The sequence below is a fragment of the Rissa tridactyla genome, chromosome 3, assembly GCF_028500815.1.
Source record: "Rissa tridactyla isolate bRisTri1 chromosome 3, bRisTri1.patW.cur.20221130, whole genome shotgun sequence".
NCBI lineage: Eukaryota > Metazoa > Chordata > Aves > Charadriiformes > Laridae > Rissa > Rissa tridactyla.
This window is the reverse complement of record NC_071468.1, coordinates 39,294,744-39,321,365: the sequence shown is the minus strand read 5'-3', so window position 1 is coordinate 39,321,365 and position 26,622 is coordinate 39,294,744. Positions and strand designations below refer to the sequence as shown.

General features: G+C 44.1%; 1 protein-coding gene across 1 annotated transcript; it reads right to left on the bottom strand.

Annotated features, from left to right (window-relative positions):
* Positions 1–1,301: 1,301 nt before the first annotated feature.
* LOC128907206 (protein ELYS-like) lies at positions 1,302–26,622 on the bottom strand. Its single transcript, XM_054195754.1, has 27 exons — positions 26,500–26,622; positions 25,527–25,780; positions 24,284–24,464; positions 23,290–23,497; positions 22,457–22,573; positions 21,405–21,489; positions 18,245–18,392; positions 17,462–17,594; positions 17,193–17,374; positions 16,756–16,817; positions 15,795–15,923; positions 12,423–12,513; positions 12,245–12,334; positions 11,942–12,082; positions 11,061–11,165; positions 9,405–9,498; positions 8,333–8,456; positions 8,155–8,211; positions 7,135–7,281; positions 6,856–7,043; positions 6,542–6,686; positions 6,341–6,442; positions 5,138–5,318; positions 4,901–5,051; positions 3,254–3,434; positions 2,807–3,004; positions 1,302–1,620 (listed from the first exon to the last, which is right to left on the bottom strand). Exons 1-27 carry the CDS (start codon positions 26,618–26,620, stop codon positions 1,405–1,407), a joined length of 3,831 nt encoding a protein of 1,276 aa, XP_054051729.1. The 5' UTR covers positions 26,621–26,622; the 3' UTR covers positions 1,302–1,404.

Here is a 26,622-nt window from a genome sequence, read left to right as displayed (position 1 = left end):
TCAGAGACGGAGCCCAGAGTTGGGGCACAGACGACAGCTGGGCTCAAGGCTCTGCTGATCCTCTGGGGCTCTGCAAATGTGGCTGCGTGGGGGAACCTGCAGAGTGACAGCATGCCTCTGGTGTCACTCGTGAGCTTCAACTGCAACAAGCCAGAGAGGCGGCTTTCTGTGAGCTGCCCCAGTGCAAGATGGCAGGTGGTAAAGGCACGGCCCCGTCTCTGGCAGCCTGCGTAGCCAGCCGCGTTGCTGTCGTGCATGTGTGTGGTGCACCCTCAGCCTTGCTACTGGCCTGACCTGCAAACGGGAAAGCAGCAGCCGCATCCAAGGGTCTGGGACAGAGACACCCCCAGGTCTGGGGTGCACCAGGCCGGGCTCCTGCCGCCAGGAAGGACGAAGCCCGCCCCGGCTCAGCAGATTTGTAACAACCCTTCGCTACTTGGCAGACACCGGCATCAAGCTTTAAGCTTCGCAGTATTAAGTTCACCAACGCCAAAAAGAAACCTGTTCTGTACCAGTAAGACTACGGATAAGAAGTAAATGACTCGTGAGACACTATGGATTGGTTTCTGCCCGTAGCTTGTTTTCCCCACCAGAAATCAACAACAAAGCTATTTACGAGTGGTTACATGGGAACTGATGAAATTGCAGCAAACAATTTTATTGAAATAACAAGCCTGAGAGTAGTGTTCCACGAGGGGAAGTTCTGATGGGGGATTAAACTGCTCGGTTATCCTCAGACATATTTGCACACTGGGCATATTCTTGCAATACGATCCATGGCTTTATCCAGTGCACTTCCAAAAGGAGAGACGAATTTTATTTCCACTGGTGGAGGTGACCAAGAGCCTCCTTTTCTTGTGGTCCTGAAAAGAAAGAGAAGTATCAAATTGATTTTTTGATTACCAACAGTATTCAGTAGAGGAAAATGTTTTGCAATGTTGGAATCACAAAATCGATGCCAAAGAATTATTTATGGGCTTCTTTGAAGATAGGGTCAAGGCAGAAAACATAGAGAAACAAGCTTCCTTTTGCTTTCGTTCCTTACCAGACTGTCCCAAGCATTCTCACTCAGTATTCGCGTGAGCTTTTTGAGCGCCCCCACGCCCTGATTTTAAGAGGCAACTCTCCCCAGACGGTTTTCCAGAAGGAACCGGAAAACACGGCCAGAAACAAGACGTTCTCTTTACTCGTTGTCTGACCCACTCCTGCCTTCTATGGGGAACTAAAGACCGTAAGAGCATGGTTTCGTAAGGTGGAATGACAGGAGAGCACGCCATCATTGCAAAGAGTAGCATCCACTTGGCCTTTCCTAGCCCCTCCCTCTTCTGGTTCCAATAGAAAACTGAACCGTGAAGTGGGGAAAACGGTGCCCAGGAGACCAGCAAGCTGGACAGGCTCGCAAAGTCAGAGCAGAACTGTACCGCCAAGTGAGGAAGAGCAAGTGAGGTGGCCAAAAGCTGAATTGCTACCAAAATAAAGGAATGCAAGTAAGCGTTCAAAAAGCTTTTCATACTTGCTTGCTTTCTTCATTTTTGATTTTGCAGTTCTACCTCTCTTCAATTTTTGCTTTCCCACAGACTCTGTATATTTGGCATCCTCTTCCTCTTTAGTCAGAAGCTGCTATGATAAGGCAACAAAAACATTACTTATTCACAAGTTCTTACACTTCTACAGAACACAGATGAATGTTTCTTTCATGAACAAGTCATGACAAAGGTATTGCCGAAAGCATTACAGTTTCCCTCCACAAAAACAAACCTTCCATCTCAAACTCTCACACCAACCTAAAAGCTGAAATTCAGAAATCAACAGATAACACACCCAGTAAGTTTAAGGAAAGCCACTGTGCCTTTTCTTGAAGGCAAAGCAACACTTATTGACCCCACTGTCTTCAATCACCGAAAGTTAAAAAAAAGCCTGTTCATGCAATAGTCATTACCAAAGAGACCGACTTCAAACTGACCCAGATGAAACCGAGGACAGTGAAATGCTGCTTTTCCTTTCAGATCACTGCTGGGTGTGACGTTAGAAACATACAGTGTACTCTCTGCTACACACGACAGCTTCTGTGTTTAAGGGACAGAGAAGAGAGCGTTCAGTGTACGCCATCGCGTGCTCCATTTACCATCTAACAGGGTAAAAGGCAACGATGAGAGAAAAGCTGAAAGTTCCAGTCGGCAACACTTTGTCAAACTGGCCAGCTCTCACATCCGACAGCTCAACCCTGCACTCTAAGGAGCCACTTGGATTGCCTGAGACAACACAGCATATTCTAAATAGCTCCACCTCGTGTTTTTATGGTGCGAACAAAGGCAGTATCTGTTACGTATTTCCAGGGACTCAGATGGTCAAGATAATTTAATCCACGTGTAAAGATCTTTTCCCAGCCCTCTAAGTTGTAGAGCTAGCCAACACCGGCAGAAGGAAGAAGCCCCTCAAGAGCACTCCCCAGTCTCCATAGAACTTGCTCATTTTCTTGCCTCCTGCTTTGTCAAAAGTTGCTAAAGCATCATATTATAGCAACACGCCATGCTTCAAAACTAAATCCAAGAAATACCAGTCTGCATAAGCTTTCCTTTTACACTTACAAATCTACGAACAAGAAAGCAGTAAGCAGTTTGCCCTAAGTTTCCCAAGTCTAGAACCATCTTCTCTACAGTGTTGGGCCAAATTCAAGTCTGCCATTCTGATTTGCAATTCCAGTTCTCAATTTAAGGAGGCAGGCAAACTCTATAAAAATCCAAATCCAAACACAGTCTATAAAGACTTTAACTGGAAAAAGATCACTCACTGCAGCCCAACTTACCCCAACAGTCCATGCTGCGTTCGAGTTCTCCTCCCTGAATGATACTCTAGGTTTCTTTGCTCGTAAAGGAGGAGTGACCGATCGTCCCGGAGACGCGGAGGGAGTAGCTAGGGGAGTGGTGCGAAGGCTGGATCTGAGAATAGACCGAGGAGTAAACCCAGGAACACCAGAAGCAGATGTGGCCAAAACTTTAGCTCTCTAGGAAAAGAAATAAAAGCACTTAATTTAAAACCCATTAAATGTTCGAAACAGAAGGCTTCCCTTGTCAAAAGTAAGAGTTTAAATTACAAACCGAGTTTGTACCAGCAGGGAGGATGTTTAGCCTCTGCACTGCTCTTTTTCCAAAGGTACGAAAACCTTAACGATAAAAAAGCCCCGTGCTTTTTATATCTACAAGCTTTTGGTTGGTTGTCACTGGTGTGTTGCGTTGGTTTTTTTAATACAAACCTTAACCACAGGAGGAGTGGTAAGTAAATTCAGCTCTGAGCCTCCTGAAAAATTATTTTGTGAGATGGAACCATGCATATTTGATCTCGGTGGGCTGGATGGCATGAACGATGTGGAAGCTCTGCATGGTGACTGTGCTGCAGAACATGAAGGAACGGGATGGACCATCAAATCAGGCAACCTGTTAAGAGACACGATTTAAAAGAGGAAAACAGATAAATCAATGGGGACAAGATCATGCTGCGTTCGAGAAATCTGACATGACACAGCACAAAAACATTCAATCAACAAGAAATATGGGTAAGCCCTCAGCTGTTCAGGTGATGTATCAGGCCCAGGAAGAAGTTACAGGCATTTCCTTTTTGTAATTATTTCTCTACATTTCACACTTAATTTCCCAAATCACTGCCTCTGAGGTAAGAGTAATCCCATTTCAAGTTGCACGAGGCATGTAAGTCCCATGCCAGAAGAAAACGTATCTACATTTCTGCGCTGGGACCACTTCCAATTCTCCACTTAGTCGTGTCCCTGAGTTGGCCTTTTGGAAGCATTCATTCTGTGGATGTACTATAGCTGGAACGCTTCCATGAAGATTTCGTAACTGGCGTCCCGACAAATGCATCGCGCCACTCTGCACCAGGGAGAGGATGTGTTATGGCTGGTGGTCCTGTAGCTCAAGGTCTAGAATTAAAAGGAAAATGTAACTGACTGTCATTCCCCTGAAGTCCACACGTACCAGAACTCAAGTTCATTCGACCACGCCACTCGTAGGAAAGTCATCTGACAACTACGAGCCTCCTTCCTGCTCTTTATAACTCTGCCAAATTTTAAGCAAAAAGGGCAGAAACAAAGCAGACCCTGGGCAGGAGGTGGTAAAACAGGACTATTTGATCCCACAATCAAGTCTATCAGTATCTGTACACCCATACCTTGATGGTAATCATAGTCTTAGTTTCAGCTACCTAAAAGCCTGTAAACACACTTCCCAGAATGTAAACATATATGTATTTGCATAAATGAGATTACCATAGCAGAAAAACTGTCTCTCCACACAGTACTTATGAAGTATTGATTCTTAAATGTAATATGTTGAATGTGCAAAAAAGCCAAACAAGGCTTTAGTCAGGTGCACCTTCCTTCTGGCACACAACATAACGTATCTGAGCAACTGAATGGTAAGGCTGTCTGAGTAAGAAGACGTGTATTTATTGCTCAGTTGCAAAGAAACTGTTTTAAGTGGGGTCGTCAATGGTGTGTAACATTGAATAGCTTCATAGAGTAGCTTTGGAGTAGTGCCATATTTTGTTCAACATTTAGCTTCAGCTGTAAGCAAAGGTGTAGAAACTTATTCCTAGTGTTTCAATGGATAGTACAAAAAATACAGGACGATTTTTATTGAGAACTAGCAAAACCAGTTAGTAACACCTAACAGAAGCTTGCACACTTGAGAGAACTTTCTCCTGGAGCAGGCTGCAAAGGTTGGCATCCAGGCGCCTTTTGGGTACCTCCAGTGAAGGAGACCCCACTACCTCACTGCAAGCAGGCGAGTAAGGACAAAAGACCACATAACCTCAAGACAACGCTACGGAGTCAGGTGACCTTTATAACACGTAGATCAAGACTAAACTTTGTTAAAAGGCTGCTTACCTATCAACTCGTGAGAAACCGGTTTCCTGCTCATTTCCTTCCCAGACTTCTCCAGTTTTGCACAATACAGCACTGAGGAAATTTTCTCTAGTACAGAAATGTCCTGCATTAGCTGGGTTTGTTACTGTGGATAATGGCGTTGGTCTTGAGACTGGAAAGCAAGAGGGGAAAAATATCAGCCTAGTGCCATCAAAGAGGTGGTTAGTTCTCCACCATATTTCCCCCCCTAAAAGTTACCTTCTCTTACGACCGACGCAGGCAAATGGTAAGGCTTGGCTCTCTCTACGGCCAGCTTCCTTTGAATTCGTGGAAGGATCTTGCCATATTGGGGTAATGCAGAATTTCGGGCAACTGCCCTCTCTCTCAAGCGAGGATCATGATCATTCTGATGAAGGAAAAGCATAAAGCAAAACTTTAACTAATTACAAGAAGTTCCTTGCACAGACCTCTCCGGGCTATTTCGCATTAGTGAGCAGATTTCCTCTACGGGTGTGGGAAAACACCTCCACTGCACAGAACAGCGGCAAGTTCTACCCATCCGCACACACCGATTTCACCTGGTACTTTTAGCAAAGTGGAAGGAAGACTGGAATAGCAACAGAGCCTACAACTTGAAGTTAAAACAATGCTGGCACTCTGCAGAACCTTCTTCTGATACACCTGTTACCACCTGCAATTTTCTGATATCACCTGCAATTTGCAAACGACTTACTACATAGCAGGCTTTCCCTTGTTCTTCCTGAAACGCCAGTGCCCTGAATATACGGGACAACTGGAAATTACCCTGGACAACATGATGTGAAGATTAAAACAAGCAAGAAAAAGCGACCTACGCACACCACCTGGCCGCATGACAGTTTTCAAATGCAGGACCTACGACTTCCAAAACCACCTTAGAAGTTTGAGTCACTGGAAAACTATGATTCCAGAAAACAGCAAACGCGTCACAAATCCAGAACACAAGTTCATGTAACACAAAATGTAATCTGGCTATTTTGAGAAATAGAGGTTAGACAAGAATTTTTGTCATAGAAGTGGTGAAATGAAAGTTGTGGAATTGGAGAGCACACTATAACTCGCAGAAATTAAAAAAACAAAGAAAACCCACACAAATTTAACCTGTGGATTGGCATCCAGCCTGCTCTCAGCTAGAAAAATACAGTTGCGTGCAAGACACAGGCGATGACGTACAACCTACTCATCATCCCACAGGAAGGAGTGACACAAACAACTTCCAGTAATCTAAGCCACGCATAACATACGTATCTCAATAACGGAATGGTAAGATTGGCTGATGGGAAAGATACATGTTTATTCCTCAGATGCAAACAAACTGTTCTCCGTGGGGTCAACAGTGGTGTGTAACATTTAATTTATAGTTTCATAGAGTAGCTTTGGAGTAGTGACATATTTTGGTCAACATTTAGCTTCAGCTGTAACCAAAGGTGTAGAAACTTGTTCCGAGTGTTTCAAAGAATGGTATGAAAAAAACAAAGCAAGATTCTGAACACCAGCGCTGGTCCTTAAAAACTTCTCCAAACACTCCCATGAGAAAAAAAAAATTCATTCCAAAAATCTGTTATGGCTCTGCCTTTTCTCTTTTCAAAGAGACGATTAACATTTTTCCTTGCTCCCACTTACTTGTTCGGTGTCTGTGAAAGGCAGCTTCAGCAAGTCTTCCATCAGGCCCATCTCCCGGCACGTTTCGTACATGTGTTTTAAGAGGTCTTCTAAGTTTGCCTGAGCGGCATGTTGGTGCAACAGACCCCAAGCCTCCACCATGCACCTGTAATTAATTTTTCAGACGTAAAGGGATGTTAATAGCATAACCAAGGAGATGCCCCAAGAGTCTTGTACTCAAAGTTTAAAGGAAACTTAGGGGATGATGATTTCTATTCTTTGTTCTCCGTTTTCACAGGATTTGCGTGACAAAATGGTGGGGTATATTTCTTTACCTATTGGAGAGCAACACAGTGAGGAGAAGCTGCACTTCCCCGCTGCTTGCCGTGGGTGGCCTCATCAGCTGGATGTATCTGAGGGCTTGCCCACGCTCCCCTTGGCACAGGAGGGACTGAATAATTCTCTTGTGCTGCCATGACGCGGTTTTGATTGTAGCGGGATGAAAGAGCAGGGCCAGTGAATTCTGTACAAGTTAGAGATCGGGTTTTAAAATCATTTTCTAGATTATAGCTTTGTACTGCAATGTATGTCTAACTCAACTCTACCATACTTACTTCGTAATCATTGTGATCTAGAAGCCAAAAACCTTCAACAAGCTTAACAAGACCCCAGGGGATGCCAAAGGCAGTTGCAAAGGAGTCGATTGAAGTTTCTGTCTCACTCGGAAAGGAACGCTTGATATCCAGCAGCAAGTAAATTGTCTGACATCAGGTATCTCATTAAGGCTAATCAGTTTGTAAGACCAAAACTTTATCACATTACCTTTAGAAAAACATAATGAAGTAAGAATATGAATATAAAGGAAGCAGGTAGCAGAAAACACATTCAACACATTGAGCTTAATTATTACAGCAAGTAAATTCCACAGTTGGTTTTTTCCTTCATTTCCAGCCTCTATAAAACAGTGTAAATTGTGGCATCCTTACAGTACAGCTCAGCTCTGAATGATTAAAACTGGATTTAAACCAGTATGCGGGTCACTCATTGGTAGCGTCATTTTCTCTTTCTGACGTCCGTTTTTAGGGACATCATCTAACAAGACAGCTCTGGGCTATAAGCGTTTCTAAGCCCCTTGCTCTCTAGGCTCCCCTCGCGGGTTAGGCAACAAACAGCAAAAGCAAGGCTGTGTATTTCAGCAGCTTAAAAATTAAGTTACTGCCTGTGATTTCAGCCAAAATCTGGTACTGGTAAACCACTCTTAGAAATCCTTTTGCTCTGAAACAGAAATTGTTTTATAACCCATCATGGGTGTTTTAGAAAATTTTAAACGGTGTTTAAATTTGGAGAAAAACTAAGGACATTTTATATCTTCAACCCTTATTACTAAAACTGTTTTCTCCCTATCGGAGAAGACTTTTGCAACAAAACGTTTAAGAAAAAAGTCATCAAAAATCCACAGTACAAAGAAATAAAACAGCGCTTCTGTCTACAACTTAACGCTAAACTAAATGTTTTCACTTGCATCGTCTTTGAAGCATAAATGAAAAAATGTCATGAAACAGGTCGGCGACCAACACTGAAGAACATTTATGTGCATCCCCTGAAGGTGTAATCAAAATAACTAGAAAGGATACAATTGCGTGTTTGCAGTTTTCTTCAATGTTTTCTAGCAAATAGAGATCCAGCAGTGCCTGAAATGAAAAATTAAAAGCTATGAAAAAACGCCTGTCTTCCCTAAATCATTGGCTTTTGGGTGGGGTTTGGCAGGGAGGGCGGCCGTTTGTTGTTGTTCTCAGTGAACAGGACACTCACATGCAAACTGGCAGGCGGGTATTTCCCAGTTCCTCCTGCATCTCTCCGCCACAGCTTCTCCACTTGGTCTCCTAACTGGGAAACCATTCCATCAACCATCAAGCAGTCCGAGTCCCATTTTCCTCTGGAACAAAAGGTAGCAAGGATTTGGACAGAGTTAAACACTAATTCCAGCCTCCCAGTGTGACGGCTTTCCTCCAGTCTTCTGCTGACTGCAGCCCTGCCCTTTAATCTCCCGATGGCACAAAGCAGAAAAAGGACACTAGAGGCTCTGTGCTTCGAAGGAACACACGAGCCTGTATGTAAGTTACTTGAGAAGTAAGCCAAGGAAGATGAACTTTGAAGTCAATACCTCCTACCCTGCAGCTTCCACCTTAACTCACCTTGCAGCCTCTTGGTCACAGTGCCATCGCCGAAGCTTGGTCAGGTCTTTATTCAGTTTTCAGTACAATTTCCAAAGAAAAACCTATTATCGGCTAATCCAAGGCATGCCGCCTATGTGCTAGGCAGCTAGTCCAGGAAAGAGAGCTGACGTTAGCAAGTGCCTTCTATCCGACAGCCAGGAGAGTGCGAGGCGTGCCAACTCCATGTAACTCCAACCATCTTACGAAATCACACCACGTACTTGTGAGAAGGGGACTTAGGCCAATACAGTTATGACCCTCTATTACCAGTCAATGACGGAGATGATTGTTTTTTAAAAAACACGCTTTCTTCTGCTTCCAAAACAATTGTTCTGTGAACACCCTGCTTTGCTGAACTGGAGGTGACTGATCCTGTCCTAATCACGTGGCCTTTTTCAGTAGTCAGAAATTATACACATTAGCCAATGAATAAAGTAGACTACCGAAAAATGATGATACCAACCAGTGGTACTAAGCAGAGGTAGATATCAACGTTTTAACACAGGAAAGTAACCTCTCTGTTCAACAGAACACACGTGTCACTGAAGTCAAGAGTATTGCTGGCAGCGGCATTACGCATAGCCCATGCAACTGTTGAGATAAAAGCCATTCCCTTCCACTTCTGAATTTGCCGTGGAAGTGTTCTAGAGTCTTCCTCTAGCTCTTACCTTGATAAACGCTCAAGTTTCTGTCGGTGACCAGTATAGTAGCTCTCAATCAGAGGATAATTGTAGAAAGGTCTTGACAAACGCGTATCGTCATCTACAGGCAACAAAGTAGAAGCAAGTTAAAGCAGTCATATCACACTTGTAAACGAAAATTTTTGCCTAAAGAGACAGAAGATCGTACAAGCTAAGCATCAAGAAGCCTCCAACTCTGAAAGAAGCCAATCCTCTTTCTGCCTTTGCTAAAAGAACTCTAAGAGACAAGACTCAATTCCTTCTTGCCCCAAGTGCCGTTTCAAGGTTACAGTTCACGCAGCATTCACAACATGTAGGGTAAGCTGAAGTTCACCTTAAAAAAAACCACCCAGTTCTCAAAGGGAATGGTTTTTAAACATGCCGCGTGAGCATCTGTGAGACAATTAAGGCTGACAATGGAATTTATAATCCATCCAACTAAAGAAGGATTTCCAAGGTGTACTTTCTCCTCAAGCAACTGATAGAAAGTTCAAAACATGCAGGTAATGCTCTCACTGTAAAAACAAGCATTCCGGTACTTGTTGTTTAATAGTACTTTGTTTAAAATCTCAAGTAGTTCAAGCTGTGGACACAAGCAGCGCCTTGACGTCAGGGGTCCATTGCTATCCCTAAAATCCACCCAGCAAAGAAACTGCCTGCCTCATTCTACGCTGTGTACTTGACAACCCAGCAAAATCTCAACTTCACCCACAGAACTTCAGCATACCCTGCCACTGAAGGCACTGCACTTGGGACTGCCGGGTCCTGCACTTGGGTCACAACAACCCCATGCAGCGCTACAGGATTGGGGCAGAGTGGCTCGAAAGCAGCTCGGCAGAAAAGGACCTGGGGGTGTTGGTTGACAGCCGGCTGAATATGAGCCAGCAGTGCGCCCAGGTGGCCAAGAAGGCCAACAGCATCGTAGCCTGTATCAGGAATAGTGTGGTGAGCCGGACTAGGGAAGTGATCATCCCCCTGTACTCGGCACTGGTTGAGGCCCCACCTTGAGTACTGCGTTCAGTTTTGGGCCCCTCGCTACAAGAGGGACATTGAAGTGTTGGAGTGTGTCCAGAGAAAGGCTACAAAGCTGGTGAGGGGTCTGGAGGACAAACCTTATGAAGAACGACTGAGGGAGCTGGGGTTGTTTAGCCTGGAGAAGAGGAGGCTGAGGGGAGACCTTATCACGCTCTACAACTACCTGAAAGGCGGTTGTAGAGAGACGGGGGCTGACCTCTTCTCCCTGGTGACAAGTGATAGGACAAGAGGAAACGGGTTCAAGTTATGTCAGGGGAGGTTTAGATTGGATATTAGGAAACATTTTTTCACTAAGAGGGTTATTAAACATTGGAATAGGCTGCCCAGGGAGGTGGTGGATTCACCATCCCTGGAGGTGTTTAAAAAAAGGGTAGATGGGGCACTTAGGGACATGGTTTAGAAGTGGCTTTTGTCAGGGTAGGTTAAAGGTTGGACTTGATGATCTTAAAGGTCCCTTCCAACCTCAGCAATTCTATGATTCTATGATTCTATGAACCAGCACGACTTCTTCCTGACGAAACCGTTACAAAAACATGGCTAAGCATGCGTTCGTGGGAGTCACTCACTGGATGGTCGCCTTGTTACAAACGTATGACAGGTCACGCTTACCTAAACCCTCTGGAAGGAGACCGGATCGACAGAACCAGATGACCACTCGTGCATACAAAGAAATGAGGCCGGTTACCGCTTGCTTATTTGTCACGTCTGCAAAACCTGAAAAAAGGCAGGAGATGATTAGCGTTATGCAATTCTGTTCATTTTCACAAAACTCCCTTCATCCTACTAAACCAAAAGTATAAAAATAGCACATTAGAAATCTTTGTCTTTGCGTTTTTCATGCTGTATCGCTTTCTTATTTGAAGAAAAAACCCACTATCACCACCAAAACAAAAAGCAACCCCTATAAAGAACTAAACTCACTAAAGGCTAAAATAAAAAAAAAAAAACAAAAACCCCAAAGCCTGAACTACTAAATGCACGCAGGAATAAGACATCTGTTTCTCACGTAGCAGAGATTCTTCTGATAGCAAAGGGATATTCTTTTCTTTTCTCAATAGGCCAAGAACCATTTCTAAGAGAAAAAGCTGTAGAAACTCAAGTAACTCACTTTGCATGTTACTCGTTTACGCTTCCTTCGTATTGTTTAGCAATTTGCAACACGGTGTCTGCATGCAACTAGAACTTGCTAGCTAAGAATTCAAAGGAATAATTTTCAGCAATACCACATTCGGTTGCTGTAATTTCAGCCCAGTTGCCTACAAAGCTTCTCTCTGAATGTAGCCTCCCCCACCCCCTTGCATGAGCTCCACCATAAACTGTTGCCCTGAACTCAATGCGTGTTTTGTGGTGGTCCCAAGCGCTCAGCTTTAAGCCCCTTCTCCCAGCTAAATGTGACTGTCTTCCAATCCTCAAAAACAACAAAAGCCCATGTTGCCACAATTCCAAATCTTAATAAAACATACCAAAGATTTTGTAGCACTACTACAAACCTTTTTCAGTAAGCTCTTGTGCTTCTGTGAGAAAACAGTTTAAGACCGTGCTAAGGTTGCTCAAAAGCAACTGGCAGCGCTGGAGAGACCGTAATGTCTGGGGGTCAATGAAGTTGCAAGAGCCATCAAACAGCGGAACACCTTTTCAAGAATAAATATTAAATCGTTAGCCGACAGAGCAATTCCAGAGTTTCAAGGCGCACTTCAAGGACCGCGTGCAATATCCTATAGCGGCGTATTACTGAGGAAGCTCAATCAGAAAGAACGACTTTAGGTTTGCGGAATGACTACACTAGTACTCACAGATTTGGTCAAATTCTTCCTTTGTAGAGATCACTTGGTTCCATGTCCACTCAAGAACAAACCGTAAATTACCAGCAGACCTTGGCTGCTCTTTAAACAAAGAGAACAAAAAAGAAATGAATCAACAGGCTCCAACTCAAAGAGGTACCACGTAAAAAAACAACGTTCGAAGTATTACCTTCAGATATCCAATGTTTAATGCATCCAGTCAGAAGTCCCACAGAACCTGTCTGGACAGCAGCTGACAATACTGCTTCCAGCTGCTCCTCCTAAACGTAACAGACAAACTCAAATGAGAATCTTACCTACTTGCACCATGTGAACCATCAACAGTAAATGTTTCTTTCTAACTTTATACTCATTCAGACATCACAAAGTCAATCAGGACACAGGCCAGGAACGCCACGTCCTTTCTCTTAATTCCAGCCACAGGCTGGACTGCCCGCTGCTCTGAGGAACACATTAACACACTTTTCCTCTGACATTTCAACTTACTGCAGCCTAATTCTAATCTTTCTTCGCATGCCTCTGCATTACAGTCTTCACGTACTGAGTTCCAACTATTTTCAGAAACATCCTCTGCTATCACCTGTTACGCATTCTGTGCATGTAGGTTTGCCATTGGAGTGCACAAAGGGGGCAGAACAAAACACTTGAAACACTTGAAGCTACAGCCAAGCAGTTTTCTAGACTGTGAAGACATGAAGCAGGTCTCATACCCAAAAACACTGTTAGAATTTTCAGTCAGCCAGAAAATTAAGTTATAAATCAGCCAGAAAAGGAAGGTCAAAAAAAGCGTACCCCCTCCACGAGCAGTGCTGGCAAATTGGTAACAATGCCCAGTGACTGGAAAAAGGGAAACACTGCACTCATTTTTAAAAATGGTAGAAAGGAGGACCCTGGGAACTACCGACCTGTCAGCCTCACTTCTGTGCCTTGGAAGATCGTGGAACAGATCTTCCTAGAAGCTATGCCAAGGCACACGGAGGACAGGGATGTGATTTGAGACAGCCAGCATGGCTTCACCAGGGGCAAGTCCTGCCTGACCAACCTACTGGCCTTCTATGATGGAGTGACTACACCAGTGGACAAGGGAAGAGCTACGGGTTCGTTTACCTGGACTTCTGTAAGGCCTTTGACATGGTCCCCCACAACATCCTTCCCTCTAAATTGGAGAGACAGGGATCTAATGGGTGGCCTGTTCAGTGGCTGAGGAATTGGTTGGATGTTGGCATCCAGAAGGTAGTGGTCAATGGCTGCATGTCCAGATGGAGATCAGTAACAAGTGGTGTCCCTCAAGGATCCATATTGGAACCAGTACTGTTTAGGATCTCCATCAGTGACATGGACAGTGGGATCAAGTGCACCCTCAACAAGTTTGCAGATGACAGCAAGCTCAGTGGTGCGGCTGACATGCCTGGAGGATGGGATGCCATCCAGAGGGACCTGGACAAGCTCGAGAAGTGGGCCTGTGTGAAGCTCATGAGGTTCAACAACGCCAAGTGCACCTTGGGCAACACCCAGTATCAATACAGGCTGGGGGATGAAGGGATTGAGAGCAGCCTCGAGGAGAGGACTTGGGGGTACCAGTGGATGAAAAGCTGGACGTGTGTCAACTGTGCAGCACAGAAGGCCCACCATATCCTGGGCTGCATCCAAAGAAGTGCAGCCAGCAGGTCGAGGCAGGTGACTGCGCCCCTCTATTTCGCTCTCCTGAGACCCCACCTGGAGTACTGAGTGCAGCTCTGGAGCCCCTAACATCAGAAGGACATGGACCTGTTGGAGCGGGTCCAGAGGAGGGCCACAAAGATGATCAGAGGGCTGGAGCACCTCTCCTGTGAGGACAGGCTGAGAGAATTGGGGTTGTTCAACCTGGAGAAGAAAAAGCTCCGAGAAGACTTTATTAGGGGTTTCAGTAGTTAGAAGGCGGTTACGAGAAAGATGGGGACAAACTTTTTTGCAGGGCCTGTTGCGATAGGACACAGGGGTAACGGCTTTAAACTAAAAGAGGATAGATTCAGTCTAGATATACAGAAGACATTTTTTACAATGAGGGTGGTGAAACACTGGAAGAGGTTGCCCGGAGAGGTGGTAGATGTGCCATCCCTGGAAACATTCAAGGTCAGGCTGGATGGGGCACTGAGCAACCTGATCTAGGTGAAGACGTCCCTGCTCACCGCAGGAGAGGTTGACTACATGATCTTTTAAGGTCCCTTCCAACCCAAACGATTCTATGAATTTTCTGAAATAACAGAAAAGAAGTGAAACATTTCCATTCTAATAGGTTTAAATTTTAGGCTCTTCAAATACTGGATTATAATGTAGTGCTAATCCTTTAGAAGAATAATTCACAGGTATGCACAGACGCGCGATATTAAGTAGTAGCTTGTCTCAGCTGGTGTTCTCATACTTCTTTCAGATGAAAGGATCCCTCAGAAAAGTTTACTTTGGGGTTTATTTTTTTCGGGGGGGGAGGGGGAGGATGGGAGAGGGGAGATTTGTTTATTTGTTTGTTTTTTTTAAACACGTTGAAAAGTATCTTTCCCTTCCAGACAAAATCATGACATTCAAAGCGATTTCTACGCATTAGAAGACACATGAGATATTTCAACCTTTTCTGAATACTGGTTTCAGACAAGGAAACACACCAAATACTGCTCACAGTGGCAAACAAAACTGCAAAGCAAGCTTCTTGACCCTACTTCTGAAATTTGTCTTCCTAACACTCACAGGAAATCCCTGCTCAAATGCATAACAAGCCTGATGTAGAATCCAGGAGACAGGAAGAGGAGGGCAGCGGGAAGGCTGCTCTCCCCTTTCTGCTGATTGCTCCAGGGAAAGGTTGGTGCATTGCAAATGGAAAACCTATGGCAGGGGGAGTGAAGTCACTGTGGTGGCATAAAGCCCATAGAAGGTAGCGAGTGTCATGAGATAAAGGTGATTAAGGTGTTGCAGCTGCAAGAGGGCAGTCTCAGAGGAGCAAATTGGGCTACTGCAGCACAAGGCAGAGGCTACAGAGGTGAAGATCCGCCCGGAGAGGATGCAGAAAAGCCTACCGATGAAGGGAAAACGAGGGCAAGCCGTGAAGAAATTGCCAGGGAGAGCTGACAGCAGTAATCCTTTACCACAGCCCACTTCCTTGGAAGCAAATGATCACGTACAGTGCAGCAAGCCGACGTCTGCAAGAGCTCGCATCCCAGTGAGACGCCCCCATCGTCGGCTACTGCACTGAACCACTGCTTTGAGAAACTGACAGGGATGGGGGTTGCTCTGGGGGACACATGCGTTATGCTGGGCATGACCAGCACTGACTGCACGCTTCCTTGTGCGCATCTGTGTGTGGCACCGAATTAAGAGAGGGGTCTCTAAAGACAGATCTCTTAGGGCTGTTCCCAGTCAAAGTCACTACTTTGGATCTAAGGATACGATTACTTCTGCTAGCTCAGGTCAACACCTGTATTTCAAATTGGAGTATCGTGTCTTGTAGCCCCTCCAGCCCTGTCAGACCAGATGGATGTATTTCCCCCTTGATTCCCTCATAGGCACTCACCTGACTCAAACTGGATGGCTGGACATCAACTGGTCTTGGAGACAGCAAGCCAGCTACAAGACACCTATTGTAGCTATCCTGAATGGCTTCCCATATCGAAGGACCAGATTTCTTCAAAAAATTCAAGGTCTGAAACATCAATCGAAAACCACAGATTAAGACAGCATTGTTATTCCGTCACTACGCTTCTGGATAACCTCTAAAAGGAAGAATCTAAATGTTCACTGACACCGTCAGACAGCCTGAACCACTAAGATGCTTTAGGTTAGCAATCTGCGTAATTAAGTCTTTTCTACCTTCTCTGTCTATACACAGGCCTTGCTCTTTCCCTCAACACTGACACAAAATACATTCTATATAAGCTAAGCTAACATGCAACTTCACGCTTTGGAAGATCCTTTCTATGCCTATTCGTATGGAAGCCGATTCATGTTGGAAACATTTAGTGAGCTGAAACTTCACTCAAAATTATCTGTCACAATCTGTGCCGTGGCTCAGAAGTTATAATTTGGCCGAGTTTGGGAGAAAACAAAATTTTCACTCCTCAAACAGTTATGTGATTTTTCATTTTCTCCATTCCCTCCTTTTTCAAGAGAATTGGGGATCAAAACTCTAACTCAAGACTATGCAGGCAGTTCGACTGAGGGGCAATAAAGAAGTAACACCTTGCCCCGCCTTCTACAGTGGTTTTGTTCTTGCTCCTGGAGCAACGTTGCATTCCTTTCTAGACATTCAATCCCCGATCGTGCTTCAAGAGGAGACAACGGCAGTTGTACAGTCCCAAGAGGGGACCTAAAACATTACCATTTGCATACAACTGGCGGCAGGATACAATTGCAACTATGCGTGTGGACGGGCAGGATGAGCGTGAAACGGTCCCTAACACGGAAAGCAGTGCAACAGAAAACTTAGAAAAGCTACATCTCCTGCCACTCGCAATAAAGATACAGTAAAAGATCACCTCCTTCTGGAAGCCGGTGCAAGTCATGTGAATGACTCCGGAGGTCAGCAAGCACGTACCATCTGCAGAAACAGGGAACGTTTGACAACCTTCCGTACTCTCACAGTTATGGCATGACCAGTTTACATTTTTTACACACCGGTGTCTAGAAACATATAAGCTTTGAGCTTCAGTTCACAGTCATTTCAGGCTATAACCAGCACCACTTCACCGCCTACATTACAAAAGCACCAAAACTCAGCCGGCTGTCAGATATGTTCCACAATAGTAAATACCTTGTCAGTACAACGTGATCAGAGTTGGGTTTGTGGGCGACTGGGTGTTTTTTTGGTTTGGTTTGGGTTTTGAATGACAAACAATGACTGAACAAGAGAACCAATGAATGGCATTTGACCTCATTTTAAGCTTATCACTCTCAAAAGCAGTGAAATACCTACCAAAGTTATAGTTGCCTGGATGAAAAAACCGCTCAGGTGGTGGATAAGAAGGAGGAACTCCCCGACTTAGACTCCGCTCATGGACCAGAATATCCAAAAGGAGCTTCGGAGAAGTCACGCTCACTACAGTATCCAGCGACCACAGTGCAAAATAGGGGCACTCATGAGGGAATTCTTCCGGCCTTAAAGAAAACAAGCGCGTAAGCTAAATGCCGACATTCAAATGAATTATTGGCAGGCATATGGAAAACTACTGAAGAAAAATCTACCTTAGCGAATCTGGCATTTGAGCAGAATACCAGCGATTAATGTCAAATACACCCAGGTAAGTAGATGGTTTTCCCTGACCGTACGTATTCACTTGCCAACTGAAGACTGAGACACTGGTGTCAGGAGACGTGACTGTAAAAGACAAGACATTGTTTCTGACTTGTAGAAAATACGATAGATCCGATATTTTTAAAACACCACTTTCTATTTTGGCTTCATTCTGTTCTGTCACTCGTGAAACACAACACTTCCTAAGAGTGATTACAGTACTTACGGAATAGCAAACATCTCTGTGATAGGTTTCAGTCACACTGCCCCTTTTTCTTGTCCCCTCGTCCAGATCACTGGTCAAGATACTAAAGAGAAGTGGCCCCAGTGCAGTGCCCTGGGGAGCACCACTTGTGACGGGCTACCATCTGGATGCAGATGCGGATATCGGTTTGAAGAAGGGAAAAAATTCTGGTAACATTCCTAAGCAATGGAGAGTTTGAACTTCTTGTTCAAAGATGGCAGCTGGAGGAGTAAAACGACTGACCATCATCATACAAACGGCCCCACCATACATCGCGATAGCATGTCAGCAAGCATAAAATAAAACATATATTTTCCCTTAAAGAAGTCCCACATAACTTAAGCATCCATTTTTTCTTCGTAAATAATCCCAACAATCTAGTCTATGCAGATAGGCAAGACTTTCAGACTGTGGGGACAGAACAGCATTCGTTGCTTAGGTTCCAAAAGCACTTCTTTTAAAATCACCAAACACGGACATCAGAACAAACCTTCATTTACGCTATCCTCTCCGTCAACGTCGCTGCGGAATTTTTCGACAGTCTGGCAGCTGATTAATTTAGTACTCATCTGGCCTCTCAAGGGAAAGACTCCACCCGTGAGATCTAAACTGAACTTTTCGCCACGGTATTCCAAACCCTGGGGGAAAAAATCAGAGAAGAGAGCAAAGGTCATTCTAAGATAAAAACATACAGTATGGCTAAATATGAAAGACAGTCTAACAGAATAGGCTTATTATACTGTGTATTTCGCATGAGCCTATTTCTGATGGTAAACAGAAACTACGCCTGACATGCAAGAGAATGCAGTGTCAAATCGTAACGGGTAAGTTTGGCTGTAAAGGCTTTGCACTTTTTCAAAATTTAGAATTTCCCTAACATTATTCAGATCTAAACATGTTTTGCAGAATTCCTTGCGACATCCAAGAATGTTCTTTATAAAAATAAATATATCGCTACAAAGAGATATCTAAAATGATGCAACACACATGCATGCAAAGCTCTTTGCTCCATGTCTTGATTGCAGAACTGATGAAGTTAGAGAAGCCCCAGCATTAGAGCAGCTAAAGCTGTCAAGAGGTATTTTCTATGGGCACACCACCAGAGTGACCGTGCACCCCTCTCTAGTTACTGTGAGAACTTCATACTGATTAGCAATCTTCTTTCAAGCCACGTAAGCTATGGCAGCTCCTCCTCTCATCTTGTCAGAGACTAACGGGTGAAATATCCCTCAGCTCCTTCACCAAGCACAGCCAACAGCAAAAGGGAAAACCAGAAAGGACACGGGGTGCACGTGGCCAAGGCTTTTAGCATCACGAATTACTACACAGTAAACAAACTAATTTTGAGATACACAGAAACCCCGGCACGATTGTGGTGAACCTCTGATAGCGCCATTTTTTAAGTAAGCGTGAAGTGAAATACCGTCTTTCCAAATACAGCATTCATTCAAACTGTCTACCATACAACACATGAATGGGTGTACTGGGGACAAATAGCAGCTCTATAATTAAAAAAAAAAAAAAAAAGAGGGAAAAAGAAACCCAACCCACACAACCCATAAACTGATAACGCCACATTCTACCCAAGTTTCCTAAACTTGCAGAGCTCTGAAACGAACTGGCATGAAACCACACATTCCCGTATGATCTCATAGGATACATCTAATTCACCTAATCTGAGAAGAGGCGAGCTTTCTCTTAATGATTCCAGGAAGTGTTACAAATAAATATGAAGGTTGTCTAAAAAGAAAAATTAAATAATTAAAAAAAGTCTTTCATAACTAAAAAGAAAATGCTTCTGAAGCAAAGCAGTGCATTTTAAACTTTCCACGCCGGGCAAAGTCATTCTAAGGAACTCCATTGTATGGGAGATGTTAAGTAATGACTCCATTGACTAGCAAAACACAAAAACAAGTTTTCAAACGAGATGCACTGGTCAAACTCTGGTATCAAAGTAGAGAGTGTATACTCTGCCCATCCGCAAGCATTGTGCAGAACGAGGGTAAAGATGCGCTCTACGATCGTGATTTGATGCACCAGATTTAGCAACTGCTGCGACAGTACAAAAAAGGTCTTTGGAAGCATTACTTAAACATACCTTTCTGTTTAATTACTTAAGCAGACTTAAACCAACCTTGAAGGCAATGGAGACAAGAGTTTGACACGCGTATAGAAAAACACAGTACCACATGTTCCATAAGTCCTATTTGTGACTTTTACCATGACACACAGTCAAAGAGCTTCATAGCCTCAAACCTAATTCCTGGAACAAAAAGCACTGCTGTATTGAAAAAGTCTTTTGAGCTCCTATGAACTCTATCCAATGAACAAGGATCAACAGTAGATTCCTCCTTCTTTACTCAAACTTGGCCTAGCAAACGGGAGACACTTAAATTTTCTACCCCTGAAGATGGACAAGAAACTTGACTCAGACAGCCATGCAGGCAGACAGTCATGTAGTACTAACCAATCTGTGACTACAAGGAAGTGTTCTGAGACTAAAAGTATCCGCTGTGGAGCACAGGTCCCGCACATCAACAAAGATAAAGAGATAGCATCCAGCACGCGATGAATCACTGGAAGATCCTTCTACTTGGTCACCGTGATAGATAATGCATTTTAAAGAAACACCACCTTTTCCAAACACCTAACCTCTCTCTATGCAAAAGCAACAGTGGCAAATGAGGAAGCACCTTTCCTACACATAAGCAAAACACTCAAAATCTAAATTAATCCAAAAAAATCAAAAGGCACAGTCCCTACAAAAACCAGAGTACCACGATACAAGAGTCACCCCTGTTTCGTTCCATAGCTATTGAGAACATGCAAGAGAAAGTACCAAATCAGGAGGAAAGACTTGCTCTGAACTAAGATTACTGTCCCCTCAAAAAGATTTTGGAAGACTTCCAGGCGTACAACTGAATGGAATTACACATCTAACAGATGCGCCTTGTCTCTGTTAGCTATCTGAGATACAAGGATACCTCACATCTGTATTTTAAACGCATCCTCTTGGAGCCAGATCTAACATTTAGGTACACTCTTCTGACCAAATTACATATTTTCCTGGCTTTAAGAGTAGATTGAATAGGTCACCCAGCCAAAAAGAAGAACAAGTTATCTTTACAGCTACTAAGTGTCAGGATCAACACTGAAGAGACACTCTAGGTGCATTTCATGTGAAAAGTCCGGCTGACAAAGCTCTAAGGGAAACCAAGAATATAAAACTGAAGATCAGCAAAGAATAGAGTATGACTGTATTTTAAGAAAGGGAGAGAGACAGAAGCTTATTCAAGTCCCAAGCTTGGTTAAACCAAGCGATTCAAGGCCCAATCTTCTCTTCCTACATGCCATTCATTTGGTATTTCAGAATAATTTTATTTGCAAAAGCCGCGTCCTCTTCAGGAATTTCATTTATACGGGCTCTTTGCAGATGAATCTAGCTGGAACACACGACACTGCAGTATAAAATGGTATGCCTTCTTTCCAAAAGGTATGGACAAAGGCCGTGCCCAAGAAGACTCAGCAAAACATTATTATTTTTTCAGCCAGCTCTGAAGTTTGATGGTAAATCTCACCCCTGTAACTCAACTGATACTCCCTTAGAGAAAATTACTATTGTCTGCTTTTCCCATGCATGCACCTCTTACCTCATACGTGACTTGTCCTGAGGCCACACGTTTTCTGTCACCAAACGCTAACTGCAGCAGGTGTAAACTCACCACATCACCTTCGCTGAAAAAGGGATAAATTATGAAATTTGGTTACAAAGCTGCTTTATAGTCCTCATCGTCGTGTTAGTAGACCTAGACGTTTTCTTAATAGCATGCTCCTGCTGAAAAGAACACCACCTCTTCCCAAAACATGATCATCGGCCACATTTAGCCACTGAAACATGAAGGAGGGCGTTTTGACACTAACAGCTTCAGGGGCAAAAGCCAACCGTACAATTGGAAAGCTGTAATATGTTGTATGGACTAAGAATTGTTGGAAATAGTTCTTCACAATGAAGAGTTCTCCATCAAAACTGCTTTGAAGTCAAATTTTAAAAGACTGCCACTCTACCAACAGCTGAGCTGATGGAATCGCTTGCTGATGCAGAAAGAGAGATCTCTCTGCCCTTCCCTTACCACCAAAGTTCCCCTCCCCCTCTTGCACACTCTGCACCCTTCCAAGTCCGATTTGATTCAGCAGAACAGCAGGAACCCGTTGGCTTTTCTGCTGAATCGTTTTCTGCCCGGGGAGCTGCACTGGCTCACCAAGGCTCCACAGACTGCTGACGCTGGCACAAGGCCATCGGCAATACTGTCACCGCCGCCTTTAGGGGCGGCAGGCTGTTGTGTGGGCATGTCTGGTGTTCTAGATCTGCAGCCTCAACTGCTCCTAGTGGTATTTTAATACCACGGTGTGACTATCAAACAAATGATGAAGCGGTCATCGAGGAACAAAAGCAAACCATTTGAGAATGCGAGCAGAAGAATATGGCCACTGTTGCTTTGCCTTCTGACAGAAGGCAGGAACTAGTAGGTCCCTCTTCACGTCTGGTAAATCCTGTAAAAATTGCATTCTAAGTTTAACACCTTCCGTACCGGAAAGAATCGCAGACACACAACAAATACACATGTTCAACTGTATGGGAACAAATATCCTTAAAAAAAAAAAAGAATTAATTCAGTGGCTGATAGTTAAAGTTTTTATTCACCTTTCCCGCGTAGACTGAACAGCCCACAAGTAGCAACAATTGCGAGGATCATTCTCAGGCTCTTGAAAAGTGACAGCATAGACAGGAATCCTCCCTCCTTCAAGCTGAGAGTGGTGCCTACAGGTTTAGGGGAAAAAAAAAGCAAAACGAAAAAGAAAACAAAAGGTGAGCCTAGTGGCCCAAACACAGGTAGTTTCTCGTTTCTTGGACTACGTCAAGCATTGTTCTTCCTGACTTCTGAACCTTATTTGTACCTCCACACTCTACTCTTGCCACCTAATTATTCCTCCACTGTCTATTTATGCATCCAACAGCTTCTGGGGAGTCAGTGCAGATCTGCTGAAGTGAATCCCGACCAGAAGTTAGCCAAATATTTCAGGTGAGATTGCTCTTTCGGCCAAAGCTGACATGCAGGAAAGAATACATTTTTCAGGCACAGGTCAGCTATTGAGTTTTCATGTCTCACTAGTTTCACCCTGGACACTTTAGAGAATATCGGCACCAAAATCACATCACTGACATACTTCAGCCTTTCAATGGATGCCCCAGTTGCAGTAACCGGTTCTGAAAACCCCAGGAAGCATGCTTTCCACAGTTCCTCAATCCACAGGCACAATAAGGAAAACAATCCTAGTCCACTGGGGAGAAGGCGGACCACTTCATCCAGGTATGACTGAAAAGTTATGTCAGAAGAGGATTTCTGAACGTGCCAAGATTATACTCATACTCATGTCAGTCCCTGAAAAAGTTCTCTTTACATTCACATACTTCCTTAAGCAACAAATCGAGAGCCCCACACCTCCAGGCATGGCCAAGTGTAAAGGCCTACTTACTCTCTCTTCAAAGTTTTCATATTCCAGAGCGACAGGTAGCCATCCGAGAAACCCACAACGAGCTGGTTGCTTCTGCTTATGTAGCACAGGGCTGATACTGCTGTTCCGGAAGCATTTTGTAGTTGAAAACAGAGATGTCTCCCTTCGCTGGTCACAGTTTCTCTTCTTTGTGCAACTTCAGCAGGAATTCTAGTGACAACTTCTAGATCTACACACACAAAACCAAGCAATAAATGAATACGTTATGCCATTTAGGCTGCATTTTAGGCACTGACGTGACAACCCCTATCATCTAATGCTACCGTGCCAGGCAAAATAGCCATTTATGCAACACTTTTTTTGCCATTTCCATTATGTATGTCTTTGAACAACATAAGAACTCTCGGATAAGACAAGTATTCTCACTCACGTTTGAAAGCTAGGTAAAAGTGTAACCTTCATAGACAAATTCTTCCTGGACTCTGAAAATCAGGAGTTTGGGCCTCATGATGAAACTGTTTGAAGTGGCACCAATTTCTGAAGCTGCTGTTGTAATAGCCAAAACGGTGTATGCAATCTGAGTACACCTATTCGAGATTTCATTCATCCAAATGCATGGGTGTTGGTAAGTCGGGTTTATTTTAAAAAACAAGCCCAAAATTTGCCCCAAGTCAATTAACACAAGCAGAAGAGCATTCCCGGGAAACAGGGCTCCTCCAATACAACTTCCTACCAGGCGGCCGCACCGACTCACGTGGCAAAATTCCTACACCTCTCTGGCAAGAATCATAGTGGCACAGGGATCTTAGTGGGAGGGGGCATTTACAACACTGCGAGGAGCAGTCAGACACTCCCAGGTTTAATCAGGTCAGGACTATACGATGTCAAACTGCCACCTGTAACCAGTCGTCAGAAATGTCTGACACAAGGGTCTTCAAAGTGGGATGCATACTGTTTCGTTAGAAGACAGAAGTTTTCTTGCGTTTAAATTCATGTGGAAAAACTGCAGGCTTACCCAATGCTTCGATATCATTCTGAGTGCAGGAGCAATCATCCAAACTAAGGTCAACCAGAAGTAGATGGCCAGCATCTGTAGCCACTGCTGCCACCCCAAAGAGCCATCGCAGACTCTGATGGAGGTGCTGAGTGCTCACGCTGGGTCCTCCGTGATTCGCTATGGGTTCTATAGCGGTTACCTACAGGAAAACTACAAGTTACTATTTGAGCTCTTTGACAAGCTCAATAGAAAAAGTAAATCCAGGAGCATCAAAGCATTGTTTGCAATTAGATCAAGAAAAGAGACAAAGACAAAAAAGCCCCGTACAAAAACCTGTTACTGCCTTCCATTTACTAGATTTCCTGCGGGTAAGTGACTTAACTTCAACTTACATGGGGCATTCTATTAGTACAGCTTAGCAATTTCCATTTCCTACTTCGCAGTAATTAACTGGAGGAAAACACAGAAAATCAGTTATACGCAAGAAACTTTATCGTATTCAAGGGGCTTAAGACAGACAAACACAACTACATCGAGGTCTCCCACCGCTCACAGCCCACCAGCACCGCGATACAGTCTATGCCTTCTTTGACAAACGAGCGTTAGGATAAATCAGGGCTCGAGAGTCAGACGAGGCAGCGGCCAAGTTGCATGGGAGACACACCATTTCCATGGGAGTGAAACGTATTTAGAAAGCGTTGAAGGGAGAGACCAGCTTAGTAAAATTCACACTAGTCCGCATTTAGAAGAAAAGTAACAACCACAAGGTGACCTCCCAACAATCTGTCAGATAACTCACTAGAGGCTCTTTTTTCCTCTCCTAAGTCAACAGAAAAATGTGTTCTCCTCAGCCTGCTTGCTAGGCTGAGATTCAAGGCAATGTGTCGAAGTCATTTACAGCACAACTATGGAATTCTGAGCCATTTTAAAGACGGTATTTCTGATGGAAATCAAGCAATTAGGGCCAAAAAAAGGTGCTTTTCAATGCCTTTTTGTGGAAGGAGAGAATCGGGTAACTTTGTGCTCTACAATAAAACCAGAAAACTTGTTTTACTCTCAGTAAACTCAAACAATAATGGCACATTAAGCCCAAGATTTTACAGCAACGCCGTCTTGACTGGATACTCTCAAGTGACAGGATGTTAACGCACAATAGAAAAAATACCTCCTACAAAGAGACGCTCCAAAGCTTGTCCTAAAACAGGCCTACGCAGCACCTAACAACATCAAAGCTTCGTTTCTCCAATTAAAAAGTACCTACCCTCCCGGGAAGAACAACTGCTTTAACCACTCTTGAGAGTCCAAGGTCGTACAGACAGAGAACACTTCCCTCTGCGTCTTCCAACCCAACCAGCAGTCCAGTTCTCTTCTCCCAGGAAAACTCCTTCACCACACGAACAGTGGGAGGCTGTTCATTGACTCCACTGAAACGGTACGCAGAGAGCCGCTCTCCTGTCACAGAGTTCACCACCTCAAGGTGAGGACCACGTGCCAACCACGCCAGGCCGTTTCTCCCTGTGAGAGAAAAGAAAGAGGACTGAAACAAATGTCCAACGGAAGACTGAAAACAGCTGAAAAAAAATCACAGTGCCTGCCCCTTTCCTTCAATAAACGTACCTAGCAGAGGAAGACCGACCTACCTCATTCTAGTCAATGATTCAAAATCACCCGTTGAAATCCCCAAGCAATCCCTCCTAAAATTAACCACCTTGTTATTTTGCATTTGTACTTGTCATTCCCGCACCGAAGAATCTGGGTTGTTTGGGATAAAGATTACAAGGTCCTGATCGACAGCCTTTATACCATATTCGCCTTGGTTTTGCTAGAAATGATCTAAACGCATATGGGAATACAAGTCTTGGAGCGTAGAGGAAGAATTGAAGGCATTTTGTTTCACTGAACTACTGCCAGCCCAAAGGAAGTATGAGCTCAATTCCTGCATTTACACTCAGGTAGATAGATTCTACCTGGTCTTAACAGAAGCCTAGACCTCCAGATAGGCACCCAGCTCTACTGTCACATCACCTGGAAAGTCCACTTCAAAGTTTAACTACACTCACGTTTTAATATTAGCATTTGTCATCGCTGAAGCACCCTTTTTGTTCTCTCTCTCTAAACAGGATGCCCCTTAACAGCACCAACCTGACACAGCTGATACGATGACCTGAGGCTTCAGGTAGCCTCCAGGCAAGAACAGCTTTATACCGAGACCAAATTTAAAGGAAAATGCTCACCTTCAGAAAACCTCCCGCACAGCACAGAGCCGAGGGTTCCCTCATCTTCCCCAAGTGCCTGAAGAGTCACCTCTGGAAACTGCAGCAGACTGCTCGTTACCTCAGCTGTTAGGTCTTGCATTC

What these genes read in the sequence shown, in the direction of transcription:
- LOC128907206 (XM_054195754.1), bottom strand. Translation starts at nt 26,620, where the DNA reads ATGCAAGACCTAACAGCTGAGGTAACGAGCAGTCTGCTGCAGTTTCCA. An exon ending in GTTCAGTCTACGCGGGAAAG is followed by an intron (nt 21,490 to 22,456) that starts GTGAATAAAAAC and finishes TCCCTTTTTCAG; the next exon opens with CGAAGGTGATGTGGTGAGTT. An exon ending in AAACTTGAGCGTTTATCAAG is followed by an intron (nt 8,457 to 9,404) that starts GTAAGAGCTAGA and finishes CTTTTGTTCCAG; the next exon opens with AGGAAAATGGGACTCGGACT.